The 20,575-nt window shown below is 35.4% G+C and overlaps 6 protein-coding genes across 9 annotated transcripts; 4 read left to right on the plus strand and 2 right to left on the minus strand.

The window, feature by feature from the left end:
• The first annotated feature begins 2,223 nt into the window (after positions 1-2,223).
• Positions 2,224-3,461, plus strand: Dhfr (dihydrofolate reductase). The gene is made up of 6 exons (XM_090163061.1): positions 2,224-2,589; positions 2,672-2,721; positions 2,782-2,887; positions 2,941-3,067; positions 3,128-3,240; positions 3,299-3,461. Exons 1-6 carry the CDS (start codon positions 2,507-2,509, stop codon positions 3,387-3,389), a joined length of 570 nt encoding a protein of 189 aa, XP_090019187.1. The 5' UTR covers positions 2,224-2,506; the 3' UTR covers positions 3,390-3,461.
• Positions 3,320-8,698, minus strand: LOC149923187 (signal peptide peptidase-like 2B). Of its 2 annotated transcripts, XM_090163055.1 has the most exons (15): positions 8,537-8,698; positions 8,167-8,280; positions 7,929-8,108; positions 7,777-7,863; positions 7,576-7,715; positions 7,315-7,508; positions 7,149-7,245; positions 6,887-7,082; positions 6,745-6,819; positions 6,621-6,674; positions 6,431-6,481; positions 6,104-6,203; positions 5,963-6,040; positions 5,744-5,898; positions 3,321-4,810 (listed from the first exon to the last, which is right to left on the minus strand). In XM_090163055.1, exons 1-15 carry the CDS (start codon positions 8,600-8,602, stop codon positions 4,571-4,573), a joined length of 1,827 nt encoding a protein of 608 aa, XP_090019181.1. In that variant the 5' UTR covers positions 8,603-8,698; the 3' UTR covers positions 3,321-4,570. The 2 variants fall into 2 exon arrangements, with proteins under 2 accessions (XP_090019182.1, XP_090019181.1); XM_090163056.1 differs by lacking the exon at positions 6,431-6,481 and having other exon boundaries at positions 3,320-4,810.
• LOC149923188 (uncharacterized) lies at positions 8,662-10,481 on the plus strand. 2 transcript variants are annotated; one of them, XM_090163059.1, is made up of 7 exons: positions 8,662-8,935; positions 9,018-9,177; positions 9,238-9,324; positions 9,391-9,491; positions 9,555-9,650; positions 9,807-9,977; positions 10,046-10,481. In XM_090163059.1, the coding sequence occupies exons 2-7, from the start codon at positions 9,085-9,087 to the stop codon at positions 10,449-10,451; spliced, it is 954 nt and encodes a 317-aa protein (XP_090019185.1). In that variant the 5' UTR covers positions 8,662-8,935; positions 9,018-9,084; the 3' UTR covers positions 10,452-10,481. The 2 variants fall into 2 exon arrangements, with proteins under 2 accessions (XP_090019185.1, XP_090019186.1); XM_090163060.1 differs by having other exon boundaries at positions 8,663-8,935; positions 9,018-9,150.
• Positions 10,482-10,781: 300 nt separating this feature from the next.
• Pngl (N-glycanase Pngl) lies at positions 10,782-12,741 on the plus strand. The gene is made up of 5 exons (XM_090163057.1): positions 10,782-10,892; positions 10,947-11,304; positions 11,369-12,110; positions 12,167-12,396; positions 12,469-12,741. The coding sequence occupies exons 1-5, from the start codon at positions 10,800-10,802 to the stop codon at positions 12,645-12,647; spliced, it is 1,602 nt and encodes a 533-aa protein (XP_090019183.1). The 5' UTR covers positions 10,782-10,799; the 3' UTR covers positions 12,648-12,741.
• Positions 12,742-13,102: 361 nt separating this feature from the next.
• Positions 13,103-16,693, minus strand: LOC149923190 (F-box only protein 33). Its single transcript, XM_090163058.1, has 5 exons — positions 15,640-16,693; positions 15,072-15,563; positions 14,800-15,002; positions 14,559-14,729; positions 13,103-14,488 (listed from the first exon to the last, which is right to left on the minus strand). The coding sequence occupies exons 1-5, from the start codon at positions 16,152-16,154 to the stop codon at positions 14,304-14,306; spliced, it is 1,566 nt and encodes a 521-aa protein (XP_090019184.1). The 5' UTR covers positions 16,155-16,693; the 3' UTR covers positions 13,103-14,303.
• Positions 16,603-20,236, plus strand: LOC149923191 (salivary peroxidase/catechol oxidase-like). Of its 2 annotated transcripts, none has more exons than XM_090163053.1 (12): positions 16,603-16,830; positions 16,893-17,146; positions 17,206-17,332; positions 17,537-17,760; positions 17,828-18,268; positions 18,329-18,582; positions 18,643-18,898; positions 18,952-19,291; positions 19,676-19,794; positions 19,856-19,906; positions 19,973-20,081; positions 20,141-20,236. In XM_090163053.1, the coding sequence occupies exons 1-12, from the start codon at positions 16,739-16,741 to the stop codon at positions 20,205-20,207; spliced, it is 2,334 nt and encodes a 777-aa protein (XP_090019179.1). In that variant the 5' UTR covers positions 16,603-16,738; the 3' UTR covers positions 20,208-20,236. The 2 variants fall into 2 exon arrangements, with proteins under 2 accessions (XP_090019179.1, XP_090019180.1); XM_090163054.1 differs by having other exon boundaries at positions 19,985-20,081.
• The last annotated feature ends 339 nt before the right edge of the window (positions 20,237-20,575 follow it).

Raw genomic sequence — 20,575 nt, forward strand, 5'->3', positions numbered from 1 at the left:
AAACTAGGGACGTAGATCTGTTTTTGCCAAGTTTTTTTTGACGTTTTTTAAAAAATAATTATTGTACGGAAATATTCAAAATGTATTAAACCTTTTGGTTTTAGAACGATCAAAATGAATCTGAAGAGTGCAATATATGCTATGACAATATTACCAGCACTAGCGCAATACCATGTAGCCATAAAGCATGTTACAGGTGCTTTTCTATGCTTCAAACAAAAAACCAATGTCCGTTTTGCCGTAGGACAATAGATTATTTGATTGGCGTCTAGGTAATAAAATCCTGTTACTTTTTGTTTTGTAATCATGAAAACCAGTGTTTTAAGAAGCAATGCATCTTCCCAGCCACATAAGCAATTCTTTTTTGTGTTGAATTATAGATCTTCAACCTCATTTCTCCGACTCCACCTGAATCCATTGAATTGGGAAAAATACTGCTAGAATTACAATCACGATTTCGGTTGCCATGGTTACGCGGGACCTGTTCTGAGAAGACTACGAAATTTATCTTTATAATTAGGCGGTAGTGCCATCTATATTTTGTAAAGTTATATGGTTGAAAATAAATAATTATTAGCTAACTCACTGTAACTTGTGTTAAAAAGGATCGTGTTGACAGAATAAAATTGTTTTAAATAACTTCAAAGGTTTGTTTGTTACGATAAATCATACATTTCAATTTCGCGTCAGATTCGCCCAAAAATTCAATTGCCATATAATGACCACCACCAGAGAAAGAAGCCGCCACGGTAGAACGATCGATAAAATTGATAAAGTTTCCTTATTGAAATAAATTGGTCCCGCGTCAGCCAGATTTAGTTGTACCTCTATTTATTCCCAACTCAATGCCTGAATCATAGTGTATTTTTCTCTACTAACCTTGTGCCTGAATCTCTCGAGGCTTCATTCCTATGCCTTCTCAGTGGTGCCATTTTAGGAGACAATTTTTTAGAAAAAATCTTATAGAAAACATGCGTTTTTGTGCTATTACACCCAAAAATAAAAAAATAATATATGTATTTCAAAACCAATTAGACTCATGCTTATTGCAATTTCAAATTTGTCTGCGATTTTTCAGAAACAAGTAATGACTTAAATGGATCTTAAGGACAATTGAAGAAATAAATCATTAAACAATTGATATTCGAACTTACCCGCCTATATTAAAAACTTCCCGCTCAATAGTTTAGAATTTTCCCGACCAACAAATCCTACTACGCAGAGACAAGGGAAGTCGGAGAAATGGAAAGTCGGAGTAATGGGAAGTCGGGGTAATGGGAAACGTAAAGTCGGAGAAACGAATCAGCACCGAATAGTTTTCAGCTAATATTTCGCGAAACAAGTTTTTAAAAAATAAGAATACTGCCGTCTGGTCCCAAAATTAATGACGAGAAAACTTTATCATTCTACCCGTGGCGCCGTCTATCTCTCAATGGTTCGTTCAAATAAAAACACGAGAATGGTCTAGAGAGTGAGGAGTAAAAACGTGAACAAGTAAAGAGACCAAGAAGTGGGGGAGAAAACTACGCTTTATTGGGGAAAAATATGCGGTACTTCGGCCGATAGTTTTTCACCTTGAAGGCCTATCGACCGAAGTACCGCATATTTTCCCCCAATAAAGCGTTGTTTTCTCCCCCACTTCTTGGTCTCTTTACTTGTTCGCGTTATTACTCCTCGTTCAAATAAGACGCGTTTTCCGGCCAAAAGATTTTTTTTAAATAATGGATGGCGCCACGGGTCGTATGATAACGTTTTCTCGTCATTTTAGAGGAGACGGCACATTCATGGGCAAACTCTTGCCCATGGCACATTCATAATTTTCAAAAACTTGTTTCACAAATTCGCAGGGAGCAGATTTGATTGGATCTCTAGATTAATATTCCCAAATCAATGAGTACTTCTAGAGCCACAATTTTTATTTGATGGTAGGAGCACGTTCTTGAAATAAATTTATAAAGCAAAACCGACTATCTTGCTTATTATTCTCAACTCAATGAGCAAAACAGTTATCATTAGTCGGTGGCGTCATCTACCGCAAGTTAGCGATGAGAATAATTTCAGCCAGTGGAACTATCTACCACTAACGTGAAACGAGTAGATTACAGTATTATTTGAGCGGTCTGAGTTCAAAGCAGTATGTATTATCGTATAGAAGTATGTCGTTCTAAAATGGGTTGCATCAATATAAACTTTGGAAAAAAGTAGACAAAATTTTAAAAATACATATTTTCTTTGAAAGATAGGTGACGCCACCGACTAATGATAACTGTTTCGGTTATCGTACATGATTTCAAGGTGTTCCTCAAGATCCCAGCCACAGCAGATACAAATTGTGGTTCTAAAAGCCAAGATAGTCTTTGCTAAAACTAGTCTAGATTATCTTTGGCTAAAAGTACTATTTTCCCAACTTAATAGGCTTGGTAGCGTAGCGCTAAGCGTGGAAGCCAACTTATTAAGAGTACTTGACACTTCGTTAGGATTGTTTTCTAAATTTAATTAAATTAAAATGACAGTTAAATTAAATCTTATTGCCGCCGCTTGTAAAAATATGGGAATAGGAAATAAAGGGGATTTACCATGGAGATTAAAGTAAATTTAATAAAAACTACTATATAATTGACTTGGTCATCAAAGGTATGCCGATTGATATTGATGTAAACTTTTTGTTTAGAAATGAGATGGCTTATTTTACAAGAATTTCATCAACAACTACCTCCCCTGGTAATATTTCCCATACTTTCCTCATTATCTACTGTTATAAAGATAATTTTTTTGGTTTAGATAAAGAGAATGTTGTCATAATGGGAAGAAAGACTTGGTTCTCTATTCCACAAAAAATAAGGCCACTACCAAATAGAATTAATATCGTACTTAGCAATACAATAAGGTTAATTACGCATTAATTGTAAGATTTCAGCGTAATTAAAATATCATATTTAGTGAAGTTCCTGAAAATGCTCATTATTTGGCCAAATCATTAAATGATGCAATTAAACTAATAGAATCAGATGAACTTTCCTCAAAAGTCGATAAAATTTTCATAATAGGAGGGCAATCAGTTTACAAAGTATATTTTCAGATTATTCAAGTCAATTTAGTTTAAACATAAAACATTTTGATTTAATAGGAAGCTATGGAATCACCGTATTGTCACAGAATATATCTCACTGAAATTGATACCGAATTTGAATGCGATACATTTTTTCCAAAAATTCCAACGAACCAATTTCAACTAATAAGGTATTAAAAATTCCTCTTGTAAAAATAACACTTGATTAATAATTGGACACTATTATAGAAGTCCAGAAGTGCCAGAAGAAATTCAGGAAGAAAATGGCATAACATATAAATATGAATTGTATGAAAAATTAACAGAGCAGAATTCCTAAAGCATATTTTTTATTACAAATAACTTCATTGGTTTTTTGTATATTTTTCTCGAATAAAATTAATGTAAAAAAGATAAATATAGCCTATCAGTTACACCTTACTCTGTACCACCATTCATATCTATATTGAGTGGGCACATTTTCAAAATACCTAAAGAAGTTGCTTATTTTAACAAATGCATAACTAAATGAGAATTCTTTTCAAGGGTAAAAATTTGTGATTAAGGGGATTAACATTTAATTCAAGAATTCTGCTAATAAAAGGTACAAATTTGACCTCATCTACTAAAGATATTTCACTATTTAGTAATAAGCACAGCTAAGATATAATTAAAGTCAAAAACACTATAGGAAACATATAACTTATAATAATGGATATCTTCAGTGAGTAGAATAATACCATTATTTGGCACTGTATTAAAAATTATAAATACGGCAAGGTATGTAAAATTTTAACCCCGTGCTCTATTAGATTTTAAAAGTTTGAAAAATTATAGGTGGAGAATGTTGAAATACCAATTTATATCAAAAAGCTACTTGTGGATTTGAGTTAAGACTAAAGACCTATATTCTAAAACAGCAAAACACCAATCCCTATTTAAAAACTTAGTTGAAATTTAAGCTAGAGAAAATTGAATTAAAGACACAAAATCAAGCTCAATCTTTAAATTGAAAACAAAAAATATCAATATTCTCAAGGTTAAATTTAATGGGGTAAATTTACTTTTATAAAATCACAGACAATAATGGCGGCCCTTAAAACATTTGTGTTTGCCCTTTTGTGTTATTAATGAATACCATCACATTTAGTTAGCAATTGTAATGTTTAAATTATCCCAAAGACTAAGTTTACTGACCTACAGTGGGAAAATTACTTAAAGCAGTAGTAAAAGATGGAATATATGTGTTTATAACTTAATACAGACCAAATCTTCATTTAAATAAAATGTAAAAACTTCCTTAAATTCCGAAGTCACTGTTGTAATGAAATCTACAAATTTGATAATTGTAGTCTAGTATCAAATGTTGAAAATGTTGAAATAAAGGTACTTATATTTCAAAAACTCTTAACTGTAGCTGGGTTGAAGAGTTTGGTAATGATTGGGAGTAACTATCGTTAAACACGTTACGCTAGAAGTTCAATCGCAGCAGCCACCACGTTCTTTTTCGTTTTGTAGATTTTAGAGGAGTAATTTATCTTCTCCACTATGACTGATTGTTTCTGAGATAATACTCTCGTGTCGCTCCTTAAGAGGCGATTGGTTTGAACAATATGGAACTGGCGCTCTGGCACCTTCCCGCGATTGAATGCTGCTTAAGGAGGGAGAAGCTGGGAGGCTGTCGCTGGTGGTTCCGTAACTTCCCTCGGTCTTGTGGCCACTTGTATTGAAGTCGCTGGATTCTGCTTTGAGTTTGGCAACCTTGTTACCAAGGGGTCAAGTAGGGGCAACAGCCAAAACAATTTTACGTTACAAATAAACATTCCAAGGGCAAATTATTCACCACTGGTAATGCATGTTTGTTGGCAAAATTAGCCATTATCCAAAAAAACTACCAAGGTACCAGTGGTGAATACATGCAACTATCTCTTAAAAATAGAGGGAGGGATTCGAGCAGTAGAAATTTAGTATAGTCAAAGCTACATCCAAGGGGGTGTTTTGACAAGGAAACTCCCCCTTGTATATGCTTCCATACGCAATACCGCAGGTTAAGCATTCCAAGTAGAGGTATAGATTCCTGTGCTACTATGTATAAAATTACATAAGTAACATAATATATGTGCATGACAAAAAATTATATCAGTTTTGTCACAGACAAATTGCATAACCCTTACCTCACAAACTAGATAAATTTTACTACCAGGTTAGGTTTGATGGTGCTCAATTGGAGTGATTAGGTTTCAAATTGAAAAATTACTACTGTTAAAACATACAAAAGTGTTTATAATAGTAAAGTTTATGTTCCGATTCAATAATTTTGCCAAATTAAACCAATATTTTGAGCTTAAGAATTTTAATTCTCAAAATGAATTGGCTGACTGTAGCCAGAGAATATTCTGAAAGTTCCAAAGTCTGGAAACCACATTATGATTTATATGGTAATTAGAGAAATGACTCTATAGCTACAAATTGTAGCTGTCATACCTCATATGTTACGTTACTTATGGAAGTACTAAAAGTAACAAATATATATAAAACCTTCTTAGAGGACATTGTAAAATGATAAATTAAAGTTAATGGTCAATCAACATCGTTACTTTTGTTTCAAAATACTTGAATGAAAGGAAAAGAGGTGGGTTTTGGTAACTTAAAAACAGCAATAAAGGAAAAATTATAACAGGAGATGTACTTCACCTTGACTCCATTCCATAAGAGTTTTAATTCCCCTCGACACCAACCAATTAAAATAGTTGGGATGAGAGTTGCAGGTACCAAGTATAAGAGTGCAGGCTGAGCGATGCTCATCATATAAAGGCCAATAAAAGTGGCCACTAATCCTAATCCGTAAGCTGAAAAATGAAGTGGAGGTACTTAATATTAAACCTAAAAGTGTTAATTAATTTCAATACATACCTATGCAACCAGTAATATAGTATATTTTTCTATTGTTCAGAAACATATCTATGCCATGGCAGTAAGAAACTAGCAGACCTGAAATTTAAAAAACGGGAAAATATAAGTTTTTACTGTTAAGAAAACAGTAAGGAAGAGTACCTGGCACAAGGATATCCCCAAAGCCCAATAACGAATAAAGTGGCGAACATATTCTTAAAGGATCAGTTCGCAAATGAGGTACACGTAGAACCATAGGTAACTGCGTAAAAATGGAATTGAGTTAAAATCACAAAACTCTAATTAACCAGGCTTTTTAAAATTCACAAATAAACAATCATCATTTAAGGGAGGCAAAAGATTTAGAGATATCAACATTGATAGCTTTGAAGAACAGCGAAAAAAAGGGGTTGTTAAGAAAAATCTCATTTCCCAATTAGATTTTTTTGCAAACAAGTTTTATAATACCCTACATAAGGTCGTTTTTACCTGTTCGTTGTGAATTTCCCCCGTTGATTCAACAGGAACACTTTTGCCCCCCTAAAAGATGTCATGCCAAACAAATATTTTTACAAGAAAATAGAATGAAAAAAAAAACACAAAAATAATATATGAGATGGAAAGATTTTGGAAATTAAACTGAAAAAACAACTTTATCGCTTTAGGGTTAAAAAAATACCTGCTCCTTGGAGTTACCTCCCGTGGCTACTTCAACCATAACGCTATCGCCTTTCTGTAAAAATTTACCATTGTGTGATATCATCAAAAAAAATTTTTAGTAAACAAATAAATTTTGGTCTTACTTGAGTTAAATATGGAGTAATGAATACAAAAAATATATCATAGAAAAATAGAAGAGTTAGTAATAACGAGCAAATCTGAAATTTTAAAAGATATCGTGATAAAACTGGGAGATTAGTAATAACTTTCCAGCTAAATTATTACTTTCAAACTAGGTAGACGGATAGACTTCAACATATGAATACTAAAGGCTACACCCAAGATATCTTGCAGAATCCACGAATACCGTTCCTTTCTAGTAACTACCCATGTTACGGATAAACTAATCGCAAATGCTGCTAGTAAAATCTGTCTAAAATCCAGAGCACATCTTATACAAGCCAAGTTGAATTCAGGTAATCTACAAAATAGAGGAAGTAGTTGAACGTGTTAATTAAGCAAATAAATAAATAAGATTTGCACAAACCTGCAAAAGTTGCAATTAAATCTCAACACCAATGGTTCTAAGCAATTATATACAGATGTCATAGAGGCCGTTACAAATAAGATGATAATGGCATAAACTAAAATAAAAAAACAACCTTGAATTGCCAGTACAAAAGAAAATTTACACACCAAAAAGAAAAAATTACCTAGATAATCAAAAAAGAAATAGAGTAACAAGAGCATTCCTCCCATACACAGAACGCAGACAGTTATTAAAATGGGAGACACATTCAATGTGCTTTCTTCTTCAGGATGGGGAGATCTCTTAGTGTCTCCAGATCCAGGGGGCTGTTCAACACTGTTTTCAAGATCAGATAGCTTTCCCATCTCGTAATTATGTCTGAAATTAATGAATCATTATTAATCATGCATTTCATGAAGCGTTCTAATATTAATATATTACTCACAAGGATTGCCTGATAATCCCTGACCAATAAGCGCCTACTACAACAGTGAAAACAGCCACTGACCAAATTATCAGTAAACCGTAGTCAAGACTAAGTGAAGTAGGAGAAAACATAACTGCTTTAACCGTTAAGCCCATGTTCTGAGATGAAGAACTTTCATATTAGCTTTAATTCAACTTAAAAATAGGTGGATTCACTTACAAAAAGCCGGCTCACTGAATTTTCTGAAATTAAAGCTACAGTGATGTTGATTCCTTCTTCTTCTGTACCATTGATATTTTCTTTTGGCTAGAAAAAACCAAGTGAGAGTGAATTTACGCAAATGGTAGATTAATAATTTTGAATTACAACACCTCAGGCCCAGGTGGTGTAGCAATTAATAAAGCTTTTCCTCCAAGAGCTTTAACTACTTTTGCTTTATCAGTTAAACTACAGTTCGAAGGTAAACTTAAAATTATCTTATTTTTAAAATTCGAACTATCAATTTTCTTTTCACAAAGATCCATCGTTCGTTGATCAGCTATTTCTAGAAACTAATAAGAGTGTAAGATTATTATCTGTAAATGTTTTCAGCAAAAACTGCAGACATACATCATCAGTAATTGTTTCTGGTAAAGAAGAAAACTCCTTGTAATACATAATGCAGAAATGTTCCGTATCTTGGGAATGTTTGGCCACCAAAACTCCAAATTCAGCCGCATAAGACTACAAAAATATGCTAGTATGAAATTTTTTACATTGCAAATTCTATTGAGAAACTTTTCTTATTTTGTACTAAGAGAAATATCATCAAAATTCGACATTTGACAGGTCAGGAAGCCATTTTTAGACTTATTCACAAGGCTTAGAAAATTATACAAATTTGCGAAAAAATCAGACGTATATTCCAACACAATTAATATGCAAATAGGGCATTTTCTGTTCTCGTAAACGATATAGGCTAAGAACAGAAATAACTTACCAATTTTAAACCTAATACAGTAAATATAACTAAATACTTATAAACGAAACATTCGGCCATTTTCATTTTCAAAACAAACTCCTGGCGCGTGTTAAAACGTCACGTGAAACCCGAATTCCCCTTTTTCTCTCCCTCCCTAAAAAGGGTGGCGACCCCACCACCACATTTCATCATTTATTTATTTACTCGTTGGGTATTGGGTAGGTAATGATTGGAAAAACTGGTTTCTTTGTGAAAAAGACCCTGAGATCATGCTGAGCGAAAGGGGTGTAAACATGTGGCTATGAGGTGCTTTTATGTCATGTAAAAAAACAACCATTGGTGCTGATTCATACAATCACGAGAGTGGAGAGGAATCGAAGAGGGAAGTTATCAAAGGGTTTAGTTTGACATAGGAATGTTAGCAAATATTTCCACAATCTCTTTTAGTTTATTTTTGATAAAACTTCTGTTTATTTTATCAATTTTTAATCTTTTTTAGTGTAAGTAACATTTTTATGGCGAAAGTCTTTCAGAGTGGTACATTCAAAAAATAGAGAGAGAAAGCTATGGTGGTTTCACTAAAATCTATGATGGATTTGGAAAATTTGCAAAATAGTCAAGAACATAATGAGGTACCTCCTTGGTACATGACATATAAGGTCATTTGGTAAATTTTTGGTATTGTTTCTCGTATTATATAATGCATTATTTCATTACAGGCCAGTATAACCGTATTAGTTCGTAATCCCATAGTCCATTACTCATGGAATAATGGTCATTACACGTCTTACGCAATAAATATTGAGGTATTATTATGAAAAACATGAACGCAATGCAATCATGCAATATATAACTCATAACTTTTTTTTTAGACAAACCACATTGCTTTTACGCTAAAACATTCAGTTTCCAGAAGGAGGTATTCTGAATTTGTATATTTAAGGAAATTGCTGAAACAGCAGCACCCAACTCTGTATGTTATTCTTCTTTGAAATATGTGCATTAATGACACCTAATTTATTATATATTTTTCCAGAGTACCACCAGCTTTGCCTCCAAAAACATTTTTTAACAATGCAAGTACAAGTTTTCTGGATAAAAGACGACTAGGGTTGCAAGATTTTTTAGAAAAGTATATTTAGCATTTTAACTCTACATGTGACACTATTAGGAAATTTTTATTGTATTGTTTATAATGGACTACGTGCCTTGATTTTATCAATTTTTAGATAACCTTGTTAACCGTTATCATGGATTGTACTATATTTATAATTTTTTTTAAATATAGAGTAGTGAAGATCCCGATGTACATTTCGAATAGAGCCATGCATCTTTTTGTACAGTCATCATACCCTATGCACAAAATAGCTAATATGGTTGGCTTTGGACAAGACCATAGTGATGAAATGGAACCCCATTTAAGTCTTAGTCATTTATTTCCAGAAGAAGATCCAATGATGTAATTTTGAAATCGCTTAGTCTTATAGGTGTAGCAATTGTTAATGGGGTTTATTATTTTATCAATAGGCGTCTTTACTATGCCGATGTGCCAGATTTTGATATACTAGGATCGCTACACAACCATAATCATAATCACGGTTATAGCTCTCCACGACGTAACAGTTTTTCGCAGGCCATTTGTACTAGATGTGGACTACCACGCAGTCAATTACAACTGACACATGGTTCCCAAATTACTTTGTGCCAACCCTCTTTAACCTTTCCAGCCTCTGATATATGTGATGGCCATTCTCCTCCGGTAGAAATGGCAGATTCTGACTATAACTCGTCAGTTAATACCGCTAGTCTGAACAACGATACTCCCTGCTCTAGTACTATGGTTCACAGTTTGGAAGTGAAACATGTACCTAAGAAGAAAGTGTCCTTTTCTAGTGAGGTTACTGTAGCCCAATTTCTAAGTCATGACAATTAACAATAAAGGAAAATTTATATTGACGCTAAATTTCTCAAATTGTTAAAATGAACACGAATTAAATTAATATTGAAGTGTATTTTCGCAACGTCTTGTAAATAAACATGAAAAAAAATTTCCTGTTTCCTGTTGACTCCAAGCACCCCTTCCCCCCCTCTTTTTTTTACGAATGGACTCTTCCGTGTGTTTGTTGACGTCTTTCTAGCGGCCTTCGAATGACGTAAAAAAGGGGCAGAATCCGCGTAAGTGGAACATGGAAGAGATCGTCCTGACCGTTAATTAAAATTCAATGGATACTTACAATGCTGTGTTGCCATTCTAAATAACCTTTTACAGAACTAAATAACAATGGGTTCAATTGACGCCCAAGATATACCAGTGGCTTTAAACACTAGAGCAATAAAAATTAACGAGCTCAATTGTATGAGGTTCAATATTTCCGTAGGTTAAAATCTTATAAATATTTGATGTCGAAATTAATTTTATTATATTTAGGAAAGTGAACAACGTTTTGGAAACGAAGTCGTAAGCTGCGTTAATAAAACACTGTCATATGAAAATGAGCAACTTAAAAGGGTAGCAAAATTGTATATTCCCATGGAAGAAATTAACCGAAAAGTTGCAGAGCGGTTACAGCTTATAAAATCTAATAAAGAAATCTACTTGAAAGATTTCTTAATATTGGAGTTGTTAGACTGGTTTAAAAAGTCTTTTTTTCGGTGGGTAGATGTACCAAAATGTTCATTTTGCACTCTGCCAATGAAAAGTATTGGATACGGTGCACCTACCCCTGTTGATTTGCAGTGGGATGCCAGTAAAGTAGAACTTTACGTATGTCCCATTTGTAATTCTGGTAAGAAAACAGAACTATAGATACCACTCTCTCAAAAATATAACTAATTAGATTTTTGTTACAGGTAAAAGATTCCCAAGATATAACCACCCAGGAAAACTATTAATGACTAGGGAAGGACGGTGCGGGGAATGGGCAAATTGTTTTGCTTTATTATGCCGTAGCTTAGATTATGAAACTCGTTTCATTAATGATTGGAATGATCACGTTTGGGTAGAAGTCTATTCAGACACTCAGCAACAATGGTTGCATTGTGATCCTTGCGAAAATGTTTGTGATAAGCCCTTAGTTTATGAACAAGGCTGGGGGAAGAAATATTTGTATGTAATAGCTTTTTCTAAAGATGAAATCCAAGATGTAACCTGGCGTTACACGAGAAAATTCCAAGAGGTCATTAGCAGAAGAAAGTTATGCCGTGAAAGTTGGCTAATTAACTTGATAGATAACGTTTCAACCTTGTTACAGCGTTATTTAACGGCTAATCGTCAAAAAGTTATTTTGGATAGAAAATTGGTGGAATTGGTTAGTTTTCTATCACCCAGTAAAGATCAAAGTGAGGACTATGGGGGAAGAACATCAGGTTCTATAGAATGGCGTTTAGCTAGAGGGGAAGTATCTTTGGCTGAATCAAAATTTGTCCCGTATGTGTTCTTTCCAACCAAAATTGAACAAAGCTCCAAAGAAATTCAAATTTCATACACTCCAGTTACCGATAAATATTTAAGGATATCAGATCCAACAGATGAAAGAGTTAATTCCGCAACTGGATGGCAAAATTGTGCCTTTCAAGCTGGTACAATTACAAGGTGACAAATACCTTACTTCTCCCTTTAAAAATTGCGCTAATAAGATTGCCTTACAGAAAAGTGGAACATGACTGGAAAATGGCTTACTTAGCTCGTACGGAATCATCTTGTAGTGAAACCGCTGATCCAAGTCTAGTCAAAGGAATTGTATCCTGGAAATTTGATACGGGTGAAAGTGACTTAGTCCTGGATAGGCTCTCCTTCATTTGCCAAAGTGCCACTTTTGAAAATGGCACAGTTCTATGGAGATTATCAGATGGAGTGAAACACATCTCTTATCCAAGTGGTCAGTGGATATGGAAAAGAGCTATTGTTTTCTGTTATAATTTTCTTAAACAACAAGCAATTTTTTCATTAGGAAGTAATATGTTAAATATTCCTGACTTTTGTGGCTCAAAATCAATCAAGATAACTGCAGAGCTTTCAGGTGGAAGAGGACAGAATGCTTGGCAACATGCTCAATTATTCAGGGTCGCTCTTGAAAGTTCGGCAGATCCTTTCATTGCCAAAATTCGTCTCAAAAACAAAGTTATCTAAAGATGATAAATTGAATTTTGTATCACTGCAATAAACAAAAATATTTCCTTTTAATGAAATGTTCCTATGTGTTAAATTAAAATTGCAAATAATATTTTTTTTGGAACAATTTAATAGATCAAATATATTAAGACAAAACACTATCAGTATACAGGTATTTGAGAAGAATAATTGAATTTAGTGGTTTAAAATGAGAATTTTTTTTAAAATTTCAGCACGCAATTTTATAAGCTTAATAATGTTCAAAAAATTCAACCATATTTAAAAGCTGGAAGATCAACCAGTACAGATAGATTTCAAGATGAGAAATTGAGATAACAAGTTTCTTTTAAAGTCTTAAAACAAAATTAATACCTGTTACCAAATATTTAATACTGCAATGTTTTCTGTTTTTATAAATAATAATTACCAAATGATAATTTCAACATTTTGCCTTTTTTAAGTAATACATGCTGTTATTAGAAGCCTAGTTTTGGCGTTTTATTTTATACATTTGGGCAAGGATTTGTGCAGATCCACGTCTCACTATTTTGTTTTGGAAAATACTGGGCTCTTGGAAGTGAAAGGCCCACCCATTTCGCAAAAAAACTCACACTCTCTCTCTCTCTTTAAAATTCTTTTCCATCATATTTTAAGGCAAAAATCCTTTACAAACTGTTCCTTACAAAACAAATGCTAATATAGATTGATAGTTGTTACATCACCTCTCACAGAGAGTAAATTGCTCGTGTTTACAGGGGGAGATAGTTAGGAGCCCCGTTGTAATGATTTTCATTTTAACCAGGTTAAAACATATGCGTATGGAATGCTATTTCTTTGTAATTTCTGATAGTTACTTATATTTACATTATACACCCGTTTGATGTTTTGTTTTTATATCACTTATTATTTTCAAAATAACATCTCTAACCCCTGTGTGTAATTTTAATTACTCTCACTTTAGTTGTTTGAATTTTAATTTACATGAGCGATTGCCGTTTCAGATTTTTTTCAACCTTCCAGAAATTTAAATTATATTCTTGAAATAGATCATTTTCCCCTACATATAGAAACTATGAATTTAAGGACTAATTTCCCTAAGCTATATATTTAATAAAATCTAACGCAGCTTTGTAAAGCTTGTATTATGTTGAAACAACATCAAATTCTGAGATAATTTTTAGGGAACTTCAAAATACATTATACATTGCACTAAATTTAAGTACCGATACTACGTTTATTAGAATTAATTTAAATAAAATCAAGGAGGACTTATGTAAACGTCTTCGATATATAGTCTATAGAAAATTTTGATTTCCACAAATACTACAGTGAAAATGAGAATGCATATTTTTAGATCAGAAACTTGACTAGGCCTTATACTAATTTTTTGATATATCAGACTTCTCACAGTCGCTATAGATAAAATTTCGCTAAATAATAAGTTGGCTCGATAAAAAAATTTCCAGTAAATTTTCTATAATACATAATAAACAATAAATAAACCGTAAAACAAACTAAAATAACTATCAATTGGAAAAATCTATAATAAACCCTATTACTTTATCAAAGGATAAACAAAAACATTTATAATTATCCTCATTGTCTTTTTGTTGATTATTTTTAAGACTGGCAGCTATAGTGTGCAAAGCTTTTTTTGGGATTATTTTATATTTGCTAATCAACAAAAGAATCGTATTCGCGCCACCGCTGATCTTCCAACAATGTTGGCATGTAAGTTTCGTCATCCGTAGCCCCATAATTGACAAAGGGGTAAGGCAACTCGTTTCGTGTCAAAGGACGCCACTGATAACCCAAACTAGATGATACTTCTTCCAAAAGTGCAGATTGAGCATCTTCACCTTTGAATTGTTTAAAAATATTGCTTTAAAATGAAAGCATGATTATAACTGAATAGTATAAACGTTTTACTCGAATAATCGTAGCAAAGGTAAGATTCATCTATATTTAAATTTCCTTCTTCTACTGGCCAGTGCAAAAATGGGCTAGAAACAATGCAACAGCTTGGTATTGCCAATTTCTTTAGTTGGGTGCCTCTTAAACGGGCAATGGCAATTAAATCACTCTCTCCAACTTCAAAACCTTTTACCAAATTTCATATATTAATAATTATAATACCTCCTAAATTGTTGAAGCAATAAAGAATATTTACCAATTATGCACATTTCCTTTAATTTTTGACATCTCCAAGCAAGCATTACTAAAGGGTCTTCTTCCGGAGGCATACCACCCAAAGATGTCCAATGAGTATCATTTCTAGGTCCCTCTACCAAAGTTAATGATTGAAGTGTGCGATAATTATACGCAGTTAGCAGCTCTAAATATAATCGGTCTACTCCTTGAGTATAATATGACCTGGGATTGAGGTTTTAAGCTGTAAGATTTTGAAATCCTCCACACAAAAGCAAGAAATTTAAAACATACCTAAAAGTAACTAAAGGCATGTTATTTCTTAGAACTTCTCTTAATAGGCCAGGTGGATTATTTGCGTGAAGTAAAGTCATTGCCACTTCTAAATTTGGACTATGAGTAGTTAGTAGACTCCAGGCATTTTCGGATATGCCAGGGTGATCCTGATCAATTCCATGAATGTGAATACTTAAACTTTTTAGTGGTTGTTGACAATTTCGATAGAACAAACCAAGGAGATCATCCGTGAAGTAATCGTAATCCAAGCTCAGTGAATGGATATTTGTGAAGGGTTCAAATAATTGAGCTTGAATTTCTGGTATCATATAATGATCAGGGTTATTTTTCACAGTAGATAGATGTAAGGATTCCAAAGACTTTGGCTGACAGTGTCCTAACATTGCGAGGAATCTATCTGAGTGTTCCAATAACAATTCAACGCATCCCAAAGAAAAATGACGAAGACCAGGAGCATTGCGTATTATTTTCAGAAGTTTTTGAGTATATCTGTAAATGTAATATAATTTAGGTGCAAAAAATTAAAATAACATTTGATATAACTTTTTGAAAAAAAGGATATTACTCTTCTGGTATAGGGGTTTCTTGCATGCAGTCTGTCTTACGCCATAGAAGCCTACAACTAGTTGGTTTGAGGGTCAAAATTTGAAGATTGCAATTGCAAGCAATTGCATCCAAAATGTCAAGGGTATCTTTGACGTCCAAATAATCTCTTGTGTCAATTTCAACGGTTACATCCTTAGGAAAACGACCGCAACGTAATGCTAAAAACCGGGCACCTTCATTATGAAATTCTACATCATCAGGCCGTCTAGTCGATCCCTTTTTAGTTCGTGATGGGTTCTTGATTCTACCATCGTTTACATTTTTGCCGTTTCTGATATAGTCAACACTTCTCGTTCTTCTACATCCATGGCTATTTACTTTTAGGGTTATCTTGCGCCATAAGGAAGGATGAAAAAGGCATTCTCTCCATAATGTACAAGTAGAACTGGCATTTAATCTATCTTTCAGTGACAAATTCTTGAAAATATCTACTAGAATAATGGTGGGAATCTTATTCCATTCAGTAGAAGCCATAAAACTATTTGGCTCCCACAAAAACTTGCCCTAAATTGCGTCAACCATCATCATAATCAGCTGTTTCCCGTTAGGTCCAGCGCTGAAGGGGACGTTAGCAAAGTCTTCTACGATTCAATATTTTTTAAAAAACACTCCCTAACAAATAGAACGAAGCTAAACCGCGGGGATTACGAAAGACGATAAGGCAATCATTTTATTTCTCCATTACAAAATGATATGACTATACAATAAAATTCAGTAAATAAAATGACGCGGATTACAAATAATATAAAAATAGATTAAACAAATTCGACATATTACCCTACCCCCCTCCGAGAATTGGGTTCAATGACCATCTCTCATGTGAAAAACTGAAGATACCAGTTCGCTACTTAGTACTTTGCCATGCGATTTATCGCTGTCTTCAAGTTCATTCGAAGGAACAATACAGCTTTTACATAATTTAATTACCTAGTATGAGGTTGCGTGTTTCTCCGAAAACCCTCTCGGCTATAAAGGGTGAACCAGTATATTCAATAGCTGAAAAAGCTGCCATTTAACGACTTTGGGAGCTAGGGGTTTTTTAAGAGTAAAAGGAGACGATGCAGAAAACTAACCAAAATATAAACGTCATGAAAGGTTTTATTTTAATCCTTCTCGCCCTTCCTATTTATAAATTTGCAACGACGACCGAGTAAGTTTATTTGATAGAGAATTGTATATTGTTTAATCATCAATATTTTTATCGCTGAACAGAGATGCGAAAACATTTGACAATGTAACAACCAACCCTACAACGGAGGATAGCGTCGTTTATAGTCCAGAATTACCAAACCCCGACCAAATGGTACAGAGTCGTATGGATTTGACGAACCGCAGCGAAAACACCCTCTTGCCTAGTTTTTTCTCCTCCGGAGAAGGGTTGAATTTACTACGGGATGCTATCCACCAGGCAAAACAGTTCGCGGACAATCTCTTTGACGACTTTGAGCCCAAACTTGCGAGAAAAGGTGACATGATAACGGAATTCCACTAAATTATTCTCTAATCCTTCGAATATAATTCTTAGGCTTCATGTTAAACGAAAATGATCCTGGATTCTACGTCGCCCTCCTCTCTAAACAGAGACCAGAGGCTCATGGTATGGAACGAAATGCAATTACCGCCTTAAGAGCCACGTCAGTTTTGGGGAAACAGTTGAGTGTTTAATAGCTGGTTTCACACTCGACGGAAAATATGCCGGAAAGTAGATAATAAACGCCGAGCTGAAAATTGATTCCCATTCAATATACCGCTAACGTTCAACTTTACGCTGCTAATTTTCCGTCGAGTGTGAAACCAGCTTTTAATAATTATAGTTGGAAGACCGACGGTTAAATTTTTTGTGGTCATCTTTTCAGGCTGGATATGTCCAGGGAACAGATCAGGAATAGCCTGCAAGATCTTGACGTTAGAGGCACTGATTTGGGCCGATCATGCAGCCTTACCGAAACCTTTTGTCCTTCGAGGCATCGTCTATCGCGATATAGAACTGCGGATGGCAGTTGTAACAACCCAACACGACCAAACTGGGGTAAAAGCCTTTCGACGTTTAACAGGCTTATGCGACCCGATTACAGAGATGGTAAAAATTTCTGAAATCGAGGAAAGAGAAGTATTTTAGTAAAATAAATTGTAACTCTGACATATAGGAATTTCGGACCCACGCAGTTCGGTAAGTGGGTTAAATTTGCCCACAGCCCGTGAAGTGAGCGCCGTAATGTCTTTCTCGAGGGCTATACCGACGCACCACACAACTCTGTTGCTAATGCAATGGGGTCAAATATTGGATCACGATTTAACGCGTAGCGCTCTAAGTTCCGGTTTCCTTGGTGCCAGACCACGATGTTGCGGGATACCCATAAGATTCCGTCACCCAGCCTGTTTTACCATCGCAGTCGGCCCGCGCGATCCATTTTACGGACCTTTCAATATTTCTTGCTTGGAGTTCATCAGGTCTAGCGCCGCCCCAAGGGAACACTGTAGTTTAGGAGCTAGAGAACAACTGAACCAAGTGACGGCTTTCTTGGACGCGTCATCCGTATATGGCTCAACAGAGAGCGACATGAAACATTTAAGATCGATGCAGAGAGGTAAAAGCAAAAATTTGTCCAACTCCATAGATTCGTACTCAAATCTAAGCTAATTGAAAGGAGCCATGAAGGAGACCAGTTTTGGATACCGCAAGCCCTTGCTACCATCCTCAGCCTCGTCCGGAGCGAGACCTGGAGGTGATGACTGCGAAGATAACGCCGATCGTCTGTTGTGTTTCAGAGCTGGTGATTTGCGAGTGAATGAACAGCCCGGTTTAACGGCAATACACACACTATTAGTACGGGAACACAACCGAGTAGCTTCTAAATTATCGAGTCTAAATTCCCACTGGAATGACGAAACAACGTTTCAAGTAAGGATACTGCACGCTCGGACTGTTTTCTCAGTTTCAAACTAGAGTTATATTACGTAGGAAACTCGAAGGATAGTAGGGGCCATAATGCAACATATAACCTTCAACGAATTTCTCCCACTGTTATTGGGACCGATAGTGGATCGAATATATGACCTAACGTTGATAGATAGCGAAGGTTACTATGACGGATACAACCTCACGGTTGACCCAGGAATATATAACGTATTTTCGTCGTCCGCCTTTCGTCTTGGGCACAGCCTGGTCAGAGACTCTTTCCGGAGATTCTCTAAAGATCATAGTCCCATCAACCATGGTAAGTACTACGAAAAATACCTTTACAACAGAAACTAGAAATTGTCTTCGTAGCTCCTCAACCAAGTACACTCCATGAAGAGTTCTTCCGGCCAGCTGACATGTATAATTTTGGGGCGGTAGACAGATTACTGTTAGGCATGGTGAACGACCATGCCATGGCCGTGGACACCCACATAAGTCGAGAACTTAGCGGAAGGCTATTTCAGCGACCATCGGGACCACCAGTCGGAACCGACCTCTTTGCCATCAATATCCAACGTGGACGAGATCACGGAATTCCTGGGTACACGGCTTGGAGACGCTTCTGCGGGTTGAGGACCATAAGAACATTTCTAGACCTTTCGGGCTTGATGCCCGAAGACACGATTGACCGCTTGGAAAGGATGTACAGGTGAGGAATAAAGTACATTAGCGCTACAAAGTAGCTGAGCGTCAGTATAATAAGAAGTGGTGGAGTGGATAGCACTTTCACCTCATACTAAGAGCCGGGTTCGATAACAGCTTGTGGCACTGGGTGAAAACTCGGAACAATTCCTTCCGCGTTGAGTTTGTAAGTTCTCTCTCCACTGGTTAAAGGGGTTTCCCCTTTCCATAAAAACTTGTTGATGTTACCGGTAAAAGTTAGTTGGCTAGAATGGCATGAAGGACTTTCCACCACCCTCCTACGCACTATGACCAGGCTACCTGATTTAAAGCTGTAAGCTGACACTTAGGCCTATTGTGGTGCCTTTAGTATTAGCAAACTAATTATTATTTATTTAAAAATCGTTTTCAGGAGCGTTGACGATGTGGATTTGTTTCCGGCAGCCCTTTCCGAATTCCCCGTTGCAGAAGGAATGGTTGGTCCAACGTTTGCCTGCTTGGTCGCAACTCAATTCAGGGCGTTGAGAAAAGGTTACTTAATATATTTAAAGAGTCCTAATTTTCAAAAGAGACTAAAGTTCTATACGTTTAGGTGATAGATTCTGGTACGAAAACCAAGGTTATCCTTCCTCATTTAGCCCAAGTAAACTGCTTAAATTTCATATTTTGCGATATCATTTGTGATTAAATCCCATATTTTCCAATGAAGGGCAACTTAAAGAAATAAGGAAAACGAGTCTTTCGCGACTATTATGCGACAATTTGGACGACGTTGAGGAACTTCAAGTCAGAGCCATGGAAGTTACTCATTCAAAAAAGTAAATTGAAACTATATAAAATTGGACTACATAAACGAATCAATTTAACACGTTTTCAGTAACCCCAGAGTTCCCTGCCACAGCTTGAAAATTCCATCAATGGATCTAAAGCATTGGTTAGATTAAAATATGAAAAGTTATAAATGTAATTTCACCAGCAGAATAAAACCAATTCTAGTGTATCATACTGCATTAGGTAATCTAGAATCAGTTGCGACAGGAATCCAATGCTTATCCTGCCGTATCGCGTATGGTATGATCACGGCTTTAACTCCGCGTACAAGAGAAAAATCCGCTTTGCACGCGCTCTCCTCTCACGTTGTTGTTTGTTAAGTCAACATAGTAACGTCAAAAAAACCGTCAGCCATATGGAGACGAAAATCTGCCGCGATAAGCATTCCAAGTAGAGGTATGGAGTAACTGGTCGCGGGTATGGGAGGGGCCTTGACTGTTATTATGACGGTGGTTAACCGTAACCCGCTCGCCGTAACCGC

This window comes from Leiobunum rupestre, chromosome 11 (genome assembly GCF_980474605.1).
Source record: "Leiobunum rupestre chromosome 11, qqLeiRupe1.1.hap1, whole genome shotgun sequence".
NCBI lineage: Eukaryota > Metazoa > Arthropoda > Arachnida > Opiliones > Sclerosomatidae > Leiobunum > Leiobunum rupestre.